The sequence below is a fragment of the Nesoenas mayeri genome (assembly GCF_963082525.1).
Source record: "Nesoenas mayeri genome assembly, chromosome: 2".
NCBI classification, from domain to species: Eukaryota; Metazoa; Chordata; class Aves; order Columbiformes; family Columbidae; genus Nesoenas; species Nesoenas mayeri.
In genome coordinates this window covers 130354741-130374811 of record NC_137543.1, presented here as the reverse complement: position 1 = coordinate 130374811, position 20071 = coordinate 130354741, and the positions used below count along the sequence as shown (strand labels likewise).

Sequence of the window (20071 nt, the reverse complement as noted above, 5' to 3'; positions counted from 1 at the left end):
AAGCAGGTTCTGGGCAAGAGGCTCTATTTGTTCCCACACTGTGCACTTATAAACAGCCAGATCTCGGTCAGTGGCTAAACAACCGATCAGTGCTTGTTAAACTGGTGAAGCTGGAAACTTCACATGAAGCCATAAGCAATCAGGTGTACAAATATAGTAAGTCAAGAAGAAACTTGATGAAGTTGATGCAGAATGATTACAACTGTTGTCTATTCACTAATACTGTCAAATGTGAGCCAAATAAGAATTGATGGGCTTGACATTCAAGAAAATAATGTGTAGCACATTAAGGAGCCTCATGTACCAGTGTACCAACATCAGCATAAACCCTCGATGTTTTATTTTTCATACTTGTCAGTTTACAGTATCAATCTGTTGACAAAGTTATGCTAATACTAGGAGGTCGCTGCTGATTGGGTTGTTTGCTTAAAATTGGAAGATCTGTTCTTTCTGTTCCATATATCAGTTTTTCCTCCTGAAGGCTGCAAGCTGAAAACCTGTTTGCCTCTGTACCAGACACACCGCCACGATTATTTGGAACTGTGACACCACTGACCTGTTCAAATGATTTACTAAACACAGTAGTGGTCGTTCTGGCCAGACTATGGCTGCCAGGCTTAGGCAGGGACTGGCTAGTTGTCAGTGTCAGTCTTTTCAGAGAGATCAGCTCTAGATTCTCACTCATGGCTCTCTGAGTTTGTTTTCGGGACAAGTGTTCTCTGCAGGTTTCTCCTTCTTTTTCTTTGCCTCCAGCTTTGTTTCCTCCAGACCTTCGTTGGCTCTTCCCTAACAGGTTCTTACTGCTCGTGTTGCTGCTGTTAGATAGGGCAGATTGACTTGTACTAGAAGTAGCCCTAGAGTAAAACCCTTCATCAGTTTCAGATATTTCTATCAGTTCATCTTGAATTGCTAAATCAGTATTACCTGCATGGTAGAAAAAGAAATAGTGAATTAGCAATTGACTTTCTCACATTTATTGATTTTATGTATTGCTAGATTTTTATATTTACAAGCATGAAGCCATAAAGCAACAGAATGAAGAAGACAAAACACTTACCTATTCCATTATATTTTGGAATTAAGGTTCATTAGGATATAAAGTTACAGCAAATAGTGCTGCATTAACTAGATCAAAGAGCATGCCCACAATCTCATTTTGCAGTGATTTTGAAAATGAAAATGCAGTCTTGTTAATTCATGCAGGAGATTAGAAACTTATAGATTAGAAGATACCACATAGAACAAAGAAATTGTAAATCTTATTTTGTAAAGCTCATTGATTATAAAGGTATGTGATCAATGCCCCAGGACACCCAATATAGCACCTGCCCATTTAGCAACCCAAGAATGCTTTAGGACTGAAAGGTCACCTTCTGCATCACAGGTCTGGTGATACGAGTTGGAAATTCAAGCACAACATGAGATCTCCAGTATACCACGAAAGGTGGAATTTGGTAAATCTGAGGTACACAGTGAGATACTTTTCACATCCATTTTGATGGATTCTTCATACCATTGATCACCCAATAAATATGCCTAACAGACTCAAAGGTATGTTGAGTCTCACAGTGTATTTTCTCCAGATTAGATGAATCTACTTGTCCATATGTAGCCATTGTCTGTGGCACAGACAGAGCTGTGTGCAATACATGCATTTGTGTTATTACACATGCAAATATATTAACTGCATACTTTAATTGTCCGAACATGCAGCAGTGACCCTTTCAATCAACAGTGATACCTTCGAGTGCAGCTACAAGTGCTCTGCTAAAACTGCACTCTGCCAGATGAGTTTAATCCGTCCTCCATCATTTTTCTTACAGATTTTTGTCTCCTGATTTCTGGCATGCCTTTGCTGTCAGTTCTAGGATCTGTAGCTGTCTCCTGTACTCCCTGTAAATGCTGAACATCATTCTCTGCTAGTGCTCTGCTCTTTTCCCCATTCCCGGTCCTCTCTCCAGCCACACTTGTGACACTAATCTCAGGTATGATAAAGTTGCCCAATTCAGTAGCATCATTACCATTCTCTGGTTGTTCTAGAATTAAAGATGGATAAGAAAAAAAAAAAGTCTGAAACAAAACATGAAACAAAAGCCAATACCATACAGATGACTAAAGCATTATGAATTAAAGCAGATGTTCACACATTAACCTCTTGTTAATTAGCAACATTAGCAAGTATGGAATTTTGCTTTATTTTTAAACTGTAGGCTTCAATCTTCAAATTATTGGCCTGCACATACACACAGGAAAAAAACATGTTTGATCCTTCAAAACTGAAATTTCTGAGGATTGTGAAACAAACGTTCAGAGAATAACAGAAATCAAAGAACTCTCCATAATTCACTTTTACAAATATATTACTTGGATCATCATGCTAAAGTAAAACTTTTTTTTGCAATGAAATGGCACATCAACTTCATTTGTTATCATGTAAGATTAGAAATTCTACACATACAGTGTCACGATGCTGTACAGTGGTCAGCCCAAAAACTTATAACGGAACAACTAAGCCAACTCAAGCACACTTTGACTTCCATTTTCTTTTTCTGCATTACAAAACAATCCCTTATTTTCAACCAGAAACATATTTACAAGTAGGAAAATTCTCCAGTTACTAAAATCAACTTATTCAGATAAAATCTATAGAATTTTACTGCAGTTTTTACCACTTACTAATATTATAACATAAATGTTGATCTTCTCAGCCTTTCTAAGCTTCTTGTATGAGCTTGTAACTACACTGGTTTGGAATGAACTTATTTGTGTCACACAATTCAGTTACTAAGTATAGTTGAGAGAACAGGGATGAAGCAGCTGGGGGGAAGGGAAGCACCAAAACTTTCCACAGCACTGGGTGGGTGGGGAAAAAAGGCAAAACCCAGTGCAGCTTGGTTCTAAGATTACTTCTTCTCATCTGAGTCATCAACAGCAGATACACAAGTGCCCAGCCTGGCCAAAAAAATATTTCAAGATAGTCAAAGATTCTTGCAGATATTGCCAAAAATCCCCAAGCAAACAGAAAACTCCACTGCTACTCAGAGTGTGAGAATGATGGCTCTGAGTACAAGAGATTCAATAATGATATTTAGTGAAAAGAACGCTGGAGATTCTAAAAGGTGTTGGTAAAACAAATCCCAGCTCAAAAGATGCCTGTCCACATTAGATGAAGACAGGTTTGAGAAGGGTAAACTCTTGAGAGGAAAAAAAAGGGAAAATGAGTATTTAAACTTAATGGAAATTCCAAGCACATGCAATTAACAAGTTACAATCCCAGCAGCCCGTCAGCTCCACAGTGTTTCAAGTATTCTCAGTGACTGAAGGTTGTCTAAAAAGGTATTCAGAATTGCTTTATCAGCACTAGCTCTAAAACCACAAAACTGCATCTAGATGACCTGGAGAAGAAAAAAAGCCATCAGTCGCAGACAGTCACAGCACACCCTCCAGGAAGATGTATATCATGCAAACACGAGTGAAGAAGAGCAAGACCTACACTATATGCTATATAGTTATTTTACATATATACCATATGCAAACACTATGGCCACAAACTTGACAAGACTAAAATTGCACTAGAAGTACTGCTCAGAATAAAGCTTAACTGAATCCCTGTGCTTTATTCATATCACAGCTCATTCAGACCTGAGGATTAAGTAAAGACCGCTCAGATGATGCTGCCAGTTTGCTACTGCACATGACACAAGCTGGCAGCACAGACATTTCACTGACAGTACGAAGTCTAAAAGCAGAGGACTTTATGATGAGATGATTTTTCACAGCAGCAGCTCTAATGCTTTTAGCTGGAAGGGATCCTCTCCTCTCCTTCCCCTGGGCCCCATTGAGAACTCTTGTGCAGCTACAGCGCTGGGTGTTTTGCTGGCATTTGTGCTATCTGCACTTAACCAGGACAATGAAATCAGCCTCAGAGCTAGAAGGTTATTCTGGCAGGGACAGACATTACCGTCCACCGGTGTAAGAGCTCTCCCTGCCAATGCTAAGTATCAACTAGTCAGCAACTAGTCAAAGTATCTATTTAACAATTTGTACTATCCAAACAAAGTGATATTAATAATTGCTGCTATGAGCCACTAACTTCCTGATATTTGGCAGGAAAATCAAGTTAGAACTGTTTCCAAGTGTTACTCCTTCTAACAGCGCTTTCTGTGAAAGCCCCCAGTCATATGTAACAAAGGAAACAACTGAGCACCTTGAACTGCAATAGTAATAATAACAAATAAAACAATACCACAATCAAATAAAGTATTTTTTCCTAAGAACACAGGAGCAGAAAGGTTAGCGAGGAGAGAAGATCAATGCTCTGATTGGCCTCATTGGTCTAATTTTACTAGGGTGAGGTACCTGTGCCTTCCCTATGGCAACCTCAACCCCTCTCCTGCTGCCATGCCAGTGCAGCTGCAGGCACCTCTTGTCAGCAGAACTTCTTCCCAGGATCCACTGATCTCCACATGCACAAGTCGATTCTGCTGGAAACTCCATTTAGAGCCAGGACACTAGAGAGAGGAGAGGGAGCAACAGACCTTGCTGGCAGTCCCTTTCCCATCCAGAGCAGAAAATCACCACGTAACCTCATCCAGCTCCAAAGAAAGGAGGCTCAGAGTGCACAGCAGAAATCGGAGGAACAGGGGAAGAATTTTTTTACAGATTTTGTATAATAGCTGTACTTATTGTTGTTTGGTGGTGTGCATTTCCAAATTTGATATCAGCACTTCACCCATCACTGCTGCATTCCCATTGCTGTGTAACCATTACCACAATGAACTGCGAAAAAAACCTGAAAAACTTAAGGGTTTTACTCAGCACAATTGTGTCTAATCTTTTAGTTAAGTGCTATTAAGTTTGTTTAATGAAATGGAATATGCCTTCCTCTGAGTTTAACATTGAACTACAGGAGGAAATTAATGAAAAAATGGGATACTGGGTATTCTCAACTCCTGTTAATACTCTCTACTAGGGCATCTACAATCTTGTGGCAGGGATAAGACCACACAATCCATGTTCTTCATAGTAGCATCCCCTCCTCATTTTAAAACTTTCAGTAACACCTAAACCAAACCTTTCTCTTCGTAGTGCTTGGTTTTGAAGACAATAATGCTTCAAGCCGGACAACTCTGGGGGTCTATCCTTTGAGAAAGAGATATAAATACCCAGTGCACAAGGCAACATAGCAAAAGAGAAAACAAAGGACACCACTAAACAGTGTAGAGACAAAACCAAATAATTATGTCAGTTTGAAAATAAATATAAATATGCCCAGAGTAGATGAAGGAAAGTGCACTTGGAATCACATTTCTGAATGCTTTGAGTAGTACAACCAATCTTGATAAATGCATTCCATGATCACTCACTAAGAATTGATTCAAAAGATATTTCAATCATAGTTTACCACATTGTTACAGTTGACTACATCATATATCTCAGATTGCACAGGCAAACTGCTTATTTGGATTGTAACTCAATTTTAACCACCGCAAGCTCAAGTTGCATTTCTTGCACAATGTTTGCATTTGGAATTATTCACAAAAGCATCAGCCTTTTATCCCAAAATTAACATTCAGTCCAGATTCCTAAAAAAAAAAAAAAAAATAACTTTTCCAGAGATTAACACTGTTTCGAAAAAAGAGGACTCTCTCCAAAGAGACTCTAAAACAAATGTTTCTAAACCTTGTGTACTACATGAAAGTCAGTTTCTGCAAAGAGGAACAAAATAGCACCTTGTGTTTCTTCTCTAGTTGACGTCTTTGGTTTTGTGTTATGTATCGTACCAACATCTGCTTTGCTCTTCTTACTCAGTGTGTTACATCAGAGTATTTCACTTACATCCATTACCTCTACACACAGGAGTTTTTCCCCAGCAACTCTTTTATGGGGCTGTTCAGTAGATTTTACATTAATAGGGAAAGCATTGCTAGGACTTGCTTTCGTTTTTGTCCTACTTTCTATAAACACCTAAATGAATGGTTATTTATGTCTCTTACACACCGTATGATTTTTCTGGTTTCTTCTATTTGTGAATGGAAATGGAGATGCCATTCAGGGCTTGTTTTGAAAACATGAATGCTACAAAAACTAATGCCAGACAGAGGAGCTGGTGCTCCTCTTTTTAAAGCTTCATGATTGATAGGCAATCCTATTCAACAGCCCTAAATAATTTGTTGGCAAGTGGTGGCTAGTGTCAGCTGACTCTATAAATACTATCATTTTGTGATTAGATGGATCCATTTTGCAAATGACCTTCACCTTTAGTATATCTAAAGTACCTACCTTAGAAGTCCAAATTTACAATACAATTTGGTTTTAAAAAAAGTCCTTCTAAGTAAGAGTTCTAATGAACTACCTCTCAGCTGTCTCCTCTAGCTTCCTAATACATTTGTACAACTCATTTTTATTACACTAAAGCACAAAAATAAAACTCCCAAAGACACTTTCCCCCCTTACACTGTGGGAGAAAGAACCATGGTCAGGAGGTACAAGGTCTGTCACCTGATTTCACCAATTCAAGTATTTATTTTAATTCAAACAAGCATCTGTAAGCACAGGCCTCACTCTTGCTGCATGCTGACCCTGACGATCTACTTCATATCTTTCTTTCACCAGGAATTATAAGGCACTGAATTAGGTTGTTAGGAATTTTCAAATCAGATGACCACTCTGACTTTAAAAGGCTTTTCAAGTCACAAACAACAATTTTGTTAGTATTTTATAATGCAAATTTTGAGGAGATCAGCTGAAGTGGTGTATACATGGAACATTTACCATTTAAAACAAAACAGTTGGATAGTCAGTCAAAGATACCATAGACTCAGTTTTGGCTTTTAAACTAACCTAATGTTTACATAGCCTTCAAATTTTCAAGTACTTCCATAACCTGCTATAAAAGTTGCCCTATACCAAGTGATTTTCTTTCTCTTCATTAAATCCTGTACCATCGAGGCAAATCCAAGTAAAGTTTTCCCAAAAACCCAAACAACATGTTGACAAAAGCTTTTTTGTAAAAGCCTTTAACCTTTCAATCCTCATCCCTAAACACTGACTACTCACTTGGGTCATACTATCTAGATTATCACTGTTTTTGACAACTTGCCCTGCTTTATGAGAGTCCCATAAAACACAGCATTCCCCCCATTTCTGAATCCTGCCATTATTCTCATTTCCCTTTCACATTACTGTTATCTGTGGCAGTGCACACTTGTACCACCCATTTTTCCTTGAACTTCACCAAACATCACCCCCGCAAGAGGACAATAATTCTAAAAACTTCTAGATCTCTGTATTTCCTGAAAAATTTGCATTCTTATAAGGATGGTTCCAATACCAATTCTTTAACATTTTTATTTCATTTTTTTTTCCTTAAATCTAAAGATAATGTTTATTTTAATACATTTTCAATTCCTCTGAACTAGCACTCACTAACCCTAATCTGTGTTCCCCTCCACCACCTCATCTGAACAAGCATCAGAACCACTCAAAAATAATAGCTGACAAGTTTGCCAACCTTGAGAGGGCATTTGGCCATTTAAAAGCTGAGCTATCATACAGTTTTCTTGCACCTGGTCAATAATCCCTGCTTAACTGTAAGCCTGAAGAAAGGAAAATAAATAATAAAGACTAAAATGTTCCTTACCAGTCTTGAGATTTCAGTACTGACTTGCTACTGGTCCTCACTCATGTTATTTTGCTGCTCAGCTTTGTCTGACAGTTTTAAGCAGTTTTTAATTAATTGAAAAGAACTTGGGTATTTTACCTTGCTTTGCCCCTCGCCTCCTCTGGCAGCTTTCTATTGGTACTACAACCACCAATGTGTACCATTGCTGCTCTATGGCTGTTTCAAAGTCATCTTCTACCAGCATATTTATAAATAATTTTCTCAACACTTTCCTGAATTACCTCTTGGTCCTTTACAATTAAACTTGGCAATATTTTTCTAACCAAACTGTCCATATGCTACCAAAAGCTCATGCAGTACACATCATACCAATTTTTTTATGATACCATTTCAAAATCTTTACTGAACCTATTAAAAGAGCATCCTTGTCTACGCTCACTTGCTTGGTCTGTCATCAGAATTACAAGCCCAGCAGTACAGGCTATTGCCAGTTTTGATAGCTGGTCCAGCGTCTTTTTCCTCATCTGAAGAGAGTAGAAGTGGAATATAATGCTTTTCCTTTTGCAGTACATTCAGCACCATTTTTTCTACTTCTAAGCCCAGACCTATGATCTACTTTGTGGAAGACCTTATATTGGTTTGCCCAAATGTGCTGGTTTTGGCTGGGATAGAGTTTACTTACTTCATAGTTAACTAGCATGGGGCTATGTTTGGGATTTGTGCTGAAAAGAGTGTTGATAACACAGGGATGTTTTTCTTATTGCTGAGCGGTGCTTACACAGAGTCAAGATCTTTTCTGCTTCTCACACCACCCCACCAGTGAGTAGGCTGGGGGTACACAAGAAGTTGGGAGGAGACAAAGCTGGGACAGCTGACCCCAGCTGACCAAAAAGATATTCCAGACCACACAACATCATGCTCAGTATAGAAAGCTGGGGAGAGAAGAAAGAAGGGGAGGACATTTGGAGTGATGGCATATGTCTTCTCAAGTAACAGTTACACATGATGGAGCCCAGTTTTCCTGGAGATGGCTACACAACTGCCTGCCCATGGGAAGCAGTGAATGAATCCCTTGTTTTGCTTTGCTTGTGTGCGTGGCTTTTGCTTTACCTATTAAACTGTTCTTATCTCAGCCCACAAGTTCTTAACTTTTACTCTTCTGATTCCCCCATCCCTCTGGCAGGCGAGCGAGTAAATGACTGTGCAGTGCTTAGCTGCTGACCGGGCTTATACCATGACACCAAAACATAATAATTTACCCCTCTACTCTTAAAACCTATTTTTATTTAAGTAATTTAAGACAGATGAGGCTCTGCAGTAAAGTTGTTAAATATTTCCTTTGTTTCAGGTACTATACACTACTTTTCAGAAGAAAACAGGAATATTGGCCTCTTTAAAGAATCAACAACTTTGTACAGCTACCTTTAACAAAAACATTTTGTGAGTTTGTTTGTTTGTTTTGGTTGTTAACATGATTAAGGGAATAAAGAATATACTTCATCTGAACTGCATTAAGATTCTCATTCACCAGATAAGAAAATAACCTCCAAACTGCCGCTTGTTTACTAGCAATGAAGATATGTAATAGGACAATTCTCATTATTACTTTAAACACATGTAAAAAGCTGAGAATTCATTGCAAAATGGGTTTCTTACCATGCCTTTTCCATCTATGCCCTCGGATAGACATGCTAGTAACAGCATTTCTTGATATTCTGGATGAAGTAGGTGTAATTTCAACTTGAATGCACCTTGTACCTTCTTTACTAGATTTCATGGCACCCTGAGGCAGTGAAGCTTTTATTGCATTAGCAACCTAGAACAGAAAAGATGCAGTTAAGTTCTTAACATGAAAATCCAAATTTTACAAGAATTCTGATAGGGGATTCTTACTGCTCCAAGAAGAATACTGTGTACAGTTCCAGTTTAAGGTCAAAAAGCACCCTAGCGTTTTGCATGGGTTATAAAGAAGGCTGGTTGCAATTACCTCTCAGAATGAAGTTACGTTCAATATGTGCCACTGTGTTTTAAACAGTTTCCAGTTTAAAGTTGTGCTATCACTTAATAGGAACTGCAGAGTGCCTCTGCACTATCATCTATGCTTTCAAGTCTTAGAATTGTTCTATTGAAGACAGGCTGTTCACTAGGGAAGACGACAAAATAATGAGGTATGTTGAAAGTATCTCTGTGTGCATGTGTAGACTGGCAGATCTAGCTATTCGCACAAGCACAGCCACATAGACTCCATGGGATTCAGGTTCCTGGTATGATGCTGCATCATGCACATCAGCAGGAAGGACTTCCTAGACTAAAAATTCTACTCAAAAAATGATGAAATATAACACCTACCAGCAGTGGTTCTGGATACAGTTCCAGCTGTGCTCTATACAAAATGTCATCCATAGCTTTACGAGCCAGATCCCATTCTCCATTATAACTACAAAGGTAAATATATACATAATAATAAGTATCCAGATCAACAGATGAGCCTTCTTGGTTACATAATCTTCACGGATTTGGGTATTCCTTGAGAGCGTAATTTAGAGGAGTGGAACTACTTGTGCCCATTAGCAGTAAGTCTGCTATTTAGAGAACCTGTTCTGAAATAGCATCTATGGAGACAAATTTTATTTTCATTTGCCACTCTAAGCAGTTTAAAAATTATGCAACTAGCTATTGACCAGGTAGTCATGAAATATTCTGAAATTCAAACAGGATTGTTTTAATATTACTCCGCTTTTTGAATATTCCTGTGTTACTAGTCTCTTAATTATTTCAGCTAAGAAGAGAGGTTCCTACATTGACGTGACTATCAAAGGTAGATGACATCAGCATTTCACAGAAAAAATGAGAAAATCTTTTTTCCTTAACAAGTCTGATGTCAAAACTAAGCATGCAAAAAAAACGGCAATGGTTGGAAGAGGGTTTTTTGAAAGATTTTTTACATTAGCTGTTATACCTATTAAGTGCTGTTCTAGCCCTCCTTCTCCAATATTAAATAGGTAACTTCAACTAGCTGCAGAACTATTTGCTCTTCCTAAGGACCTGATTGCTAGACACAGCATCTGCCCACGAGAAAATAAAACACTTGAAAGGTAGCATGCCTAAATGAGTGTGAAAATCAAGCTGACATTTCTCTTATTTTGTATGCATATTAAAAAAACCAAAAAAACAAAAAAACAAAAAAACAAAACAACTTACAAGGCATAATAAATCCCTGTTAGCATTTGCACCATGAATTCAGATGAAACTGGAATCCTACTGTTGACTCCCTTGTACTTTCTCACTTGTTGGCGAGGATATCCACAGACACAAATTCTAAAGAAATCATGCATTTGTCATTAGCAAACAATGCAGAACCACCTCTGTACAGGACAGTACAAAGCTTAGTGTTCAGCACACATTTTAACCCCAACAGACCCCATCAGCAACCCTGTGCTGAAGCACTCATTGTGGAAGGAGGGTATGCCCTCTACTGGCAGAGTTCAAATCCTTCTAAACAGAGGCATCCTAAACATTCCTGTCACATTTATACTACAGTGGAACCTGAAAGAAAAGTGCCAGTATAAGTAATCCTGATTCTATGCATTTGCTGCAGAACAGACCAAAAGAAAAGTTAATGGTATTTAAGGAAATAAAGCAGAATAGCAACTATTAATATTACAGACAGAAGCATCAGTATCACTGCATATAACATGGCAGCTGCATACAAGTTTCCAAGCAAAGAGACCGGAAGTGTCACATTCCTAAAACCAATCCAAAACCCAGTAAAAGTCAGCTTTAGAATTTAGTTCTGAACCAAATTCCACATTAGGTTCTGCAGTCATCACATTCTGGAAATCAAAGATACTGGGTAGTTAAATATTCAATTAATTGGCTACTGCTGGAATTCTGCAATGACCTTTAATGACATGAATCAAAGTATTTCCTTCTCCAAAACACAAATTAGAAGGTTTAGTCTCAGAAAATTTCAATTCTTCAGCTTCAATACCAGAGATCTTGTAAAACTATTATGAAATATATTTTTTCCAGAAAAAGAATGAGTTAAGATTGTACTGCAGTACTGTTCAAATGACATCTGTAGTAAGATATTTCAGCAGACTTTTTTATTAATACTAACTTTACCACTAACCTACTGCATTTTTTTCCTCTTCTCCTCTATCCTGCAACTCATTTTCTGCTTTGGCTATTTAAAAACACAAACAGATCAAACAACAAAAACAAAATGTATTGATATCAGGGACTGCCCCAATGCAGGTGCAGGATCTTGCACTTGGCCTTGTTGAACTTCATGAGGTTAAGATACCTATAGGTATAGGATAAATACTCTCTATGCCCTCATCTGGCATTGAAAGGAATTCTACAAATCTCAGGCTTGCGCTGCCACTTCACAAAGTTGGTCAACAGCTGCTCTAAGCATCAGTATTTAGTTACAATTCTTACATAAATTTACAAAGCCAAATACAAACTTCTCAGTCTGGCTTAAACAAGGATTTAAATGATTGAATTCAACAATTCAAAAAAATATTTCTAAAAAAAAGAAAAAAAATATTTTGCTTAGTTTTGAATTTTTATTTTCAAAAGTAGCCAAACATTAATTTGTAACTAACTGCAAGTTTTCCCTTAAATTTGATAGTGTTGTTGGCCAGAAGCACAGACTAAGTACTCTTTGATTATTCACTCAGAATTTAAACTCCAATTTTATTTTTGTTAGAAATACATGACTTCTGATTGCATTGCAATTTGTGTCTCTACTATTCAAACAGCTTAAAACTAAATTTTTAGAAACCAGAAAACAAATAAACTTTTATCTTAAAAATACATAGAGTGCACCTACAAATTATACCCACAGTTAGCTAAAACAAATCTTACTTCCAGTTAAGTGAATTAAATTGATTCTTCTGTTAAATATGCTTAAGATATTGGAACCAAATTGGTTCATCTTTTCGTATTTCATTTTGCCCATACATGGTAAAAGTTAAAGCATGAATGCTGGTTTTCTGACTCTTACCTAGTCCTAAACCACATGAGCCAATTACTGAAATTAAACAGGCTGAAGAAGTGCCTCACAAAAATCTCATCCCATTTTCCCCCTTTTTATCCCCCAGAAGAGGCTATTATTATGCACCTTGGGCAATACTTCAGGTCACAGATAGTCCATAATTTCTACCAATAGTTTGGCTCAAACACTTATGATCCACTAAAATAATAAGTATTTCAGTGTTACGCAAAGCCTGAGGAGTGGAGGCAGCAGCATGGAAGTGTCCAGTTTAAACCAAAATGCCAATTTACATTAAAAAAAAAAATCTAAGCAGCTCATTTTTATGCTGATATATATATTTATGCATTCACTAGATGTTACTGTATAGGCATACAGTAAGTATTTTGGGGGGGAAATAGTGAACTCACAGTAGGAATGTGATCGGTTAGATACTGACAGTTATATAGAAAGGACCTTAACACAGACGCTTTATTAATGTCAGTACTGATTGGTTTTAAAAAGTCCTACTCTAACCTGAGTCACTTCCTCTAAAAAGGCCAAAATGACATCAACAGAACTGCTTCACTTTACATCATAGTAAGATAATATTCTTATGAAAAGAGACTTAGTAACTGGTGATATCCAAATGCAAAAAAAAATCTGTATTTACAACACTTGAGATCAGCACAAACTATTTTGTGCTGCAGTTGTCACATTTACAATTCATGTTTGTAAATAAGTACTAGAAGCTTTTGCTTCTTTAGAAAAGTCATAACAATTGAATTAGACTTGCTAGAAGAATGCACATTCACTGTAGATTGCTTTCACACAGATCTTCCAAGGAAACCTAAACTGAACACTCCTTGAACACTGGTTTGGTTGTGTTTGTTTGTAGGTTGGCTTTTTGTTTGTTTGGGTTTGTTTTGTTTGTTTGTTTGTTTAAATAACAGCAGGGTTTGGAAACACAAGTATCTGTAAGAACAAATGTATTTCTAGTCTCAAGATCTGCTATAATTTCAAGAAAGTTTCAACTTGCACAGCATCCAAATGTATTTAGTAAGCTTGCAATGCAAAATTTACCACGATTTAGAATACCTTTCTGATTTTATTTAGTTAAAACTCCTACAACTACCTTGATTAAAAACAGTTCCCTTGATTTGACTTTTCCACTTACCAGTGCTGCCAGGTCATTGCTTCCCATTTTGAAATTTCAACCCAAAGTAATATGAGATACTTTAAAAGCAAATAATGCAGCTGTAAACACTTATGAAAAAAAAAGTTAAAAATGATTGCATTTCAAGTTGAAAATGCTATTTTAAGGGTAATCAACCTACATATATTACCTTGAACAAATTTGACACAAGGACTGAAGAGAAACTGCAGGCATGTAGCTTAAGGCAGCATTGTAACAGAGCAGGAGGAAAGTCAGCACTTCAAACCTAGGATTTACAAGAAACATTAGAATTACATTACCAATTTTATTTTCTAAAAGAAAAGTTTACATATAAATTTTCAAGAGAAATTTGAAGAGATTGGGGATTTTATTGCAATAAAATTGATGATTGAGTAGTTTGGTTCTGCAAAGCTTTTCTTCGTGTAGTAATATTCACTGCTAGTCTTTCTGCATCTATACTTACACATGTTTAAAAACAAAATACCACAAAACAAAAGCATACCCCTAACCACCTTCAGTCTGTAACTATATTAAAAATTATAAGCAGTCACGATTCATTAGTGATTCTCAAGCAAAATCCTATGATACAATTTCACCTGTTCTGTGCTGTTAACATCTCCCTCTGAGGATGAGGCCCACTGTACACAACTCTGGACAAACCATGCTGCGACAGAGCTCCTTCGGTGAGAGCCATGGAGCCAATGCTGGAAGGCTAAAGGAAAAAGGGTCATTCAAAACATGTCCACCTGAAGTTTTGCTAAAAAGCAAGTGAAAATAGACAACGATCAGCATCACCATATTTGTACATAAATTTTCAATGGGCTTAAGGTTATCTGACTACTTAGCTGTCTTAGATTTGAAAAGTTATTTTACACCAGCTAAGGTATATGGCTTCAGAACAGGGAAAAAACACCACCACCACCACTACACACACAGATGGTGCATGGATGTTATGAAGTTATGACTATTCAGTCTTGAAGAGGTCACAGAGACCAGTTAGTAGTCCTCAGAAGACCAAGAAGAATGTTGCTATGTCATTATGCAACACATTAAAACTAATTTTCATTTTTATTCTTAAAAAACAGCCCCCCAGAGCATACTGCCTTTTTCAATCAGTAAGAGCTTTATGTTGTAGAAGCCACTTACTTCATGATAGACTGAAGGTTTGGACAAAGATGGAATTGTGAAACTCAGCACTTTGCTGTGTCCCTCTTTGTTAACTATTTCCTGAAAAAGCCAGAAGATACCAATGGTTAGACTGTACCACATAAACCAGACATTCAAAAACGTTATAATGCTAGATAGGGCTGAATGGATAAAAAATAAAACAAATTGTTATCGGGACAGATAGGGATACCATGGCAATCCAAACTACAAGCTAGAAATTATCTCTGTATTTGCTTCCTATCACAGTGCATTTGCTTTGTTTATGAGAACTATTCAAATGACTTAGTAAAGGGCACATGCGTTTACATACATAGTCCACCTTAGAACCAATAACTAGAAATCTCAGTATGTTTTAACAGTGCTACCTTTTTAAAATTATACACTATTTACCAATTGTGAAGGTTAATGCTCAGTAATTCTGCTCTGAAAACTATTTACACATCAAGTAATGAGTCTACACATAATTTGTTTTGGAAATATTATAGCACTGGAATGACTGCAGCCTCATATGGTTTGATAGCAGCAGACATCATGGTATGTGCAGAAGTCCATGTCTGATAATTCCATACTTTGATAAATCCATACTAAAAGAAGCATGGATTCGAAGCTTTAGAGAAGCTACCTTCCTGAAAGATACCACCATAGCAGTAATTTGGCAGAGAGCACTGAAGTACTTCAAATAAAAAAACTTCACACGTTCCAAAGCAGACCTGAGCAATAACCAACACCACATGAGAGATTTTTTTTTTTTCCTAAATTTCAGCAGCAGATTTCATATATCCAAACGTAGAGATTAGAGAGAAACTTCAGTGTCTCCTAATATCCACACCTTGGAAGGCTGAATGACTAACTTCACATAGGAATTATTAAAACTCTTGGTTTTGAAAACATAAAGTAAGCTAGTTTAAGAGAAAATAAATATCTAAGCAGGTCACCTATTACCTTTTCAACATTGTATACTGAAGAACAGTACCATCTTAGGTCCCTTCCAATCCCTAACATTCTGTGATGTTATTTGTTTGAGTTACAAACTGTATACAACATCAACAGAGGGGAAGAAGTCAGCATCAGTAACATGGCATTAATTTAGAATAAGCATTTATTGGGAGGTGGGTTGGGGTAAGGAGTGGAATAAATGTCTCCAAAATCAGATTGATCTACAGCTTCCTATAGAAGCTTGCTCTAAAATTCTTAGAACTTCAAGCAGCTGGAGATGGATGGCTATGTTACTAATTGAGTAAGAAACCGTTCATAGCTAGGAGAAGATATGACTGGACTGGTTTCAAACTTAACTGTAATCTCTTCTAGGAGAAAGACAAGTGATTACAGCCATATCCATCACCTGTTTAGGATCACTTCATCATGGAAATAAAGGAGTGAATTGACTTAAGGCATAAGATATACCACATGCTTTCCAGGAATGTTTTTTTTTCTCAGATAGAACTAAGCACAAAGAAAGCACATGAAACATGTACTCTGCCTAAAAAAAGAGTTGAATATAAGAGCTCAAGTCTTTTTACATAGAATCCTGTGTGAATAAATGTTTTCACTTGCTTGGTAAAGACAGTTAAGATTATTTTTAGAAGAAGGATGGGGAGTTGCCTTCTCCAGATTTTCATGCTGGGAAGAGGAGACTTGAAGCTCATCATTGTTTCACTTCCCAAAAAGCCTTCCTAAAGTATCCAGAACATAAAAACTACATTGAAGAGAAGCCTAAAAGACATAATAACTCTAAGCTTTTTATAATAGCCATAAAAAGACTACATGCATTTTGCTGTAATAATTAAAATATGGTGCTCTTAAAAGTTCCTTCATAATCCTGTCCTTCAAGCAATAATTTAGTAACAAATAGTATATTTTCATACAAAATATGAAAAAGATGTGAAGGTTATTACAAAATGAGACCTTTAATTTCTCAAGGCTAAGCAATTTGTTCAGCAATTGAGTACTAAAAATTTGTTGAAAGTGATTTTTTGTGTTTTCTAGTCAAGATAGTCAAAACACCCCAGAAAATATGGGCAATCACTTCAAAAGTAGTATCACTAAAAGTTCTCAAGCAGAACATAAGTTTAATCACCATGCCAAGAATTAAGTAACAAAAAAAATAAGAGGACTCCTTTGCATCCTTCAGCCATTAATGCATTAACACTTTCCAGGAACCACAAGAAGAGCAGAGGAAATATTCACCAAAACAAAAGAATAAAAGTTCAAGTTGCAGATTTCCATCAAGGACATTAATTTGAAGATTCAAAACTGAGATACTCAATCCATTTAAATTCTGAAACAAAATTGTTAATTATTCCTCAGTAAAATACTCTACAGTATCCCCCAAAAGCACACGAATATTTTTAGGTCTGAATAATTACACACAAATACAAACCAAGTTATAAACTCCTAGGAGAAGAGCCTCTATGCATCCACTGCTCTGCAAATCTCTGCTGGCCGAGACAGAAAGATAGCACCACATCAACTCCGGCAGAAACTGCAGCGTAAACCGTAGTAATTGTTGCTCACCACTGCGATAGAACTCAAAGAGCTGATGGCAAACAGGCTCCAGAAGCTGAAATATAAATTACGGTTGTGAATGAATAAGACATTACAAGAAACTGCAACTTTGCATGGATCTATCCTTTGGACAAAACCGTAGACTGATAAATATTACATTTTAGCTATTAGAGAGTTACTGATGCAATAACTGCCTGGGTCATCTTACACACTTCTCATCCCTTGTAATGTACTTTCAGATTATAACATCAGATCCTTCCATCCCATGTGCAGAAAGAATTCCAATAGCTCCTTTTAGCCATTTTTGGTTCACATCCTCCAGCCTTTCAGGCATAAATAGAGGATATTTGTTATCACCACACCTCATACCATGCCTTCAATACCTCTAATATACAGGAAAAGTACCTGAACAAAAGGTCTCGCTATTCTAGAGCTCCAACAGTGTACACACAAATTGCTGGAAGCTTTTGCCCACTGAGAAGAGCTGCATAACATGCAAATTCAAAGTACTACAATAACTTAGATACAGCAGAATTAGTTCACTTTTCCACTCTCATTAAAATGGGAAGCCTCAAGAGCAATCTTATAATCAAACCTGCTAAGCCGATACAAATGGCAGTAATACATTGAACTGGAAATAATACATTGAGCTAGAATAAGTTTAAAAAAAAAATCTTAAAAACAAACAGCCTGCACTGTGTTTCTGGATTTAATGCACATTCTTGTGCTACCACCTATCTCTGGCAGAGGACAAAACATAGTGTAAACCATCATGTGTGAATATATGGAAGTTATATTTTTCTTTTGTCACCCTAGATAGGAGATTTCCTAACCCAAGTGGAAAATGCCATCAAAACCAGTAGGCACTTTCAAAGCCAGCTGAACTGGACAGTGAACTTCCAAGTAAAAACTCAGAAGTATAGACTCAAAAATACTTCTTGGCAGCAAACAATCACTAAGAGTTTGGAACTATAAAATAATTTATTCTAAAATAAAAAATGGGGTGGGGAAGGAAAAAGGGGGATTTTTAATTAAACCTTCTAAATAATTTATTTGCAAATAATAACAAATAGGAGGAGCCTATAATCTAAGAAACTACACCCTGAAAAAGAATCAAGGCCGCTGATGCACTTACATTAGCGAACTTTAAAAATGAAATCTAAGATTCCAGCCGTTTAGGATTCATTTTATCAGCTCCAGCTAGTATATTAAGAAAGCATTACATAAAATGACATATTCTCCAACTGCAAGTCTCTGAAAGACAGGATTCAAAGGTAACATACCTAAAGGACTAATATTGCTACCTGGTTCCTTACCTCCAAGATTTAACGTCCTAACAGTTCGTCTACATCACTCAGAGAAACAGACTCTAAATTCATTTCAAAACCAGGAATGTTCAGGCTAGTAACAGACCTTCACTGAAATGTACTCCTGCACAAAATCCCCAAAAGTTTCAACCTGAAAATGATGGAGTCCAAACCAGCCAGACATGCATTTTAGAGACTGCACTGAGAAAAGATACCATAACCATTAGAATTGCCACTGCACTTCAGTTCAGAAAGCAAAGTATTACTCAACACCTTTCTGAAAATCCTTAAAAACTGGAATATAGATGTCTAACTTACTGCCAGTAACATGCAGATCACAATTTCCATTTCATTTTAACCACAATGCTCAGTTGTTCAGCCATCTCTCTGGGTCACACCTTCAGTTTTTTAACAGAGCAAGCTTTGAAAAAGCTAAGAAACCTCCTCTTCTATATTTCTTCCCTTTATTGCAGCAAAGGAGGCAACATCACCAGAAGAGCATGACAGAAAATAATCTGCTTGCTTTCTCAAGTTTTTCCTCCCGAGTATAAACAAAGTTGAGTCAAAATTTCCTACCCAACAAAGTTACTTCTGAATCCAAAGGATCTTAGAAGGTTTTAGTTCTTTTTAACAAGCAATTTGGGACAACCTGATCCATTCACACGAAGAGGAACTTTTAGCTTCTAACAGATAGAGCTTCTTTTTGGGAACGACTTGTGAAAAAATCTACAGTAAATGCAAAAAATAAATCACGCAAAGCTAAGCTCATAATCAATTTTAAGAGCAAGATATGGAAGAGCATTCTAGAAAACTTTATCATAAGCACAAGTACTTGCCATCTTCAGCTTACATATTTCACATAATTTGCATGCTCCCTTTAATGAAGTATCAGTTCAGAATGATGTGCTTGAACTTTAAAAGGCACATAAATAGCTATGACAGGTATCCATGTTCACATCGTTATCTCAGTCGAGACAGCTTCATATTAGCACATTTAAATGCGTAATCAGTACAAAACCAGATTTTCTTCCTCAAAATGCCACCACATGCTACAACCTAATATCAAAAAGCACTAATGATTGTTGCTGTTTCAAGATATTGTTTTACACTATACCAGTTCTAAAATGGTGTCTAGACTGAAACAATATTTAATGCTGGAACAGGAGAAATTTCAAGCAATTTCATCCCTCTTCCTTTCAAGCTGCATCCAAATGTGTTAGACACTCCAAACACTTTCTATTTCCTAATGCAAATGCCTGCATGGCTACTATCTACAAGGACAGCAATAGTGCTTTAGGTAGAAAGCAAAACCT

At 36.9% G+C, this 20071-nt stretch overlaps 1 protein-coding gene across 1 annotated transcript in view; it reads right to left on the bottom strand.

The window, feature by feature from the left end:
- Window positions 1–295: 295 nt before the first annotated feature.
- HYCC1 (hyccin PI4KA lipid kinase complex subunit 1) overlaps window positions 296–20071 on the bottom strand; it is a 45029-nt gene continuing 25253 nt past the window's right edge. The window contains exons 4-11 of the mRNA XM_080364301.1: window positions 17327–17506; window positions 14926–15006; window positions 14376–14491; window positions 13949–14044; window positions 10826–10942; window positions 9974–10061; window positions 9281–9440; window positions 296–924 (exon numbers count right to left, since the gene is read on the bottom strand). Coding sequence (XP_080220427.1) covers window positions 368–924; window positions 9281–9440; window positions 9974–10061; window positions 10826–10942; window positions 13949–14044; window positions 14376–14491; window positions 14926–15006; window positions 17327–17506 — 1395 coding nt within the window. The 3' untranslated portion in view covers window positions 296–367. The remainder of the gene's footprint in view (window positions 925–9280; window positions 9441–9973; window positions 10062–10825; window positions 10943–13948; window positions 14045–14375; window positions 14492–14925; window positions 15007–17326; window positions 17507–20071) is intronic.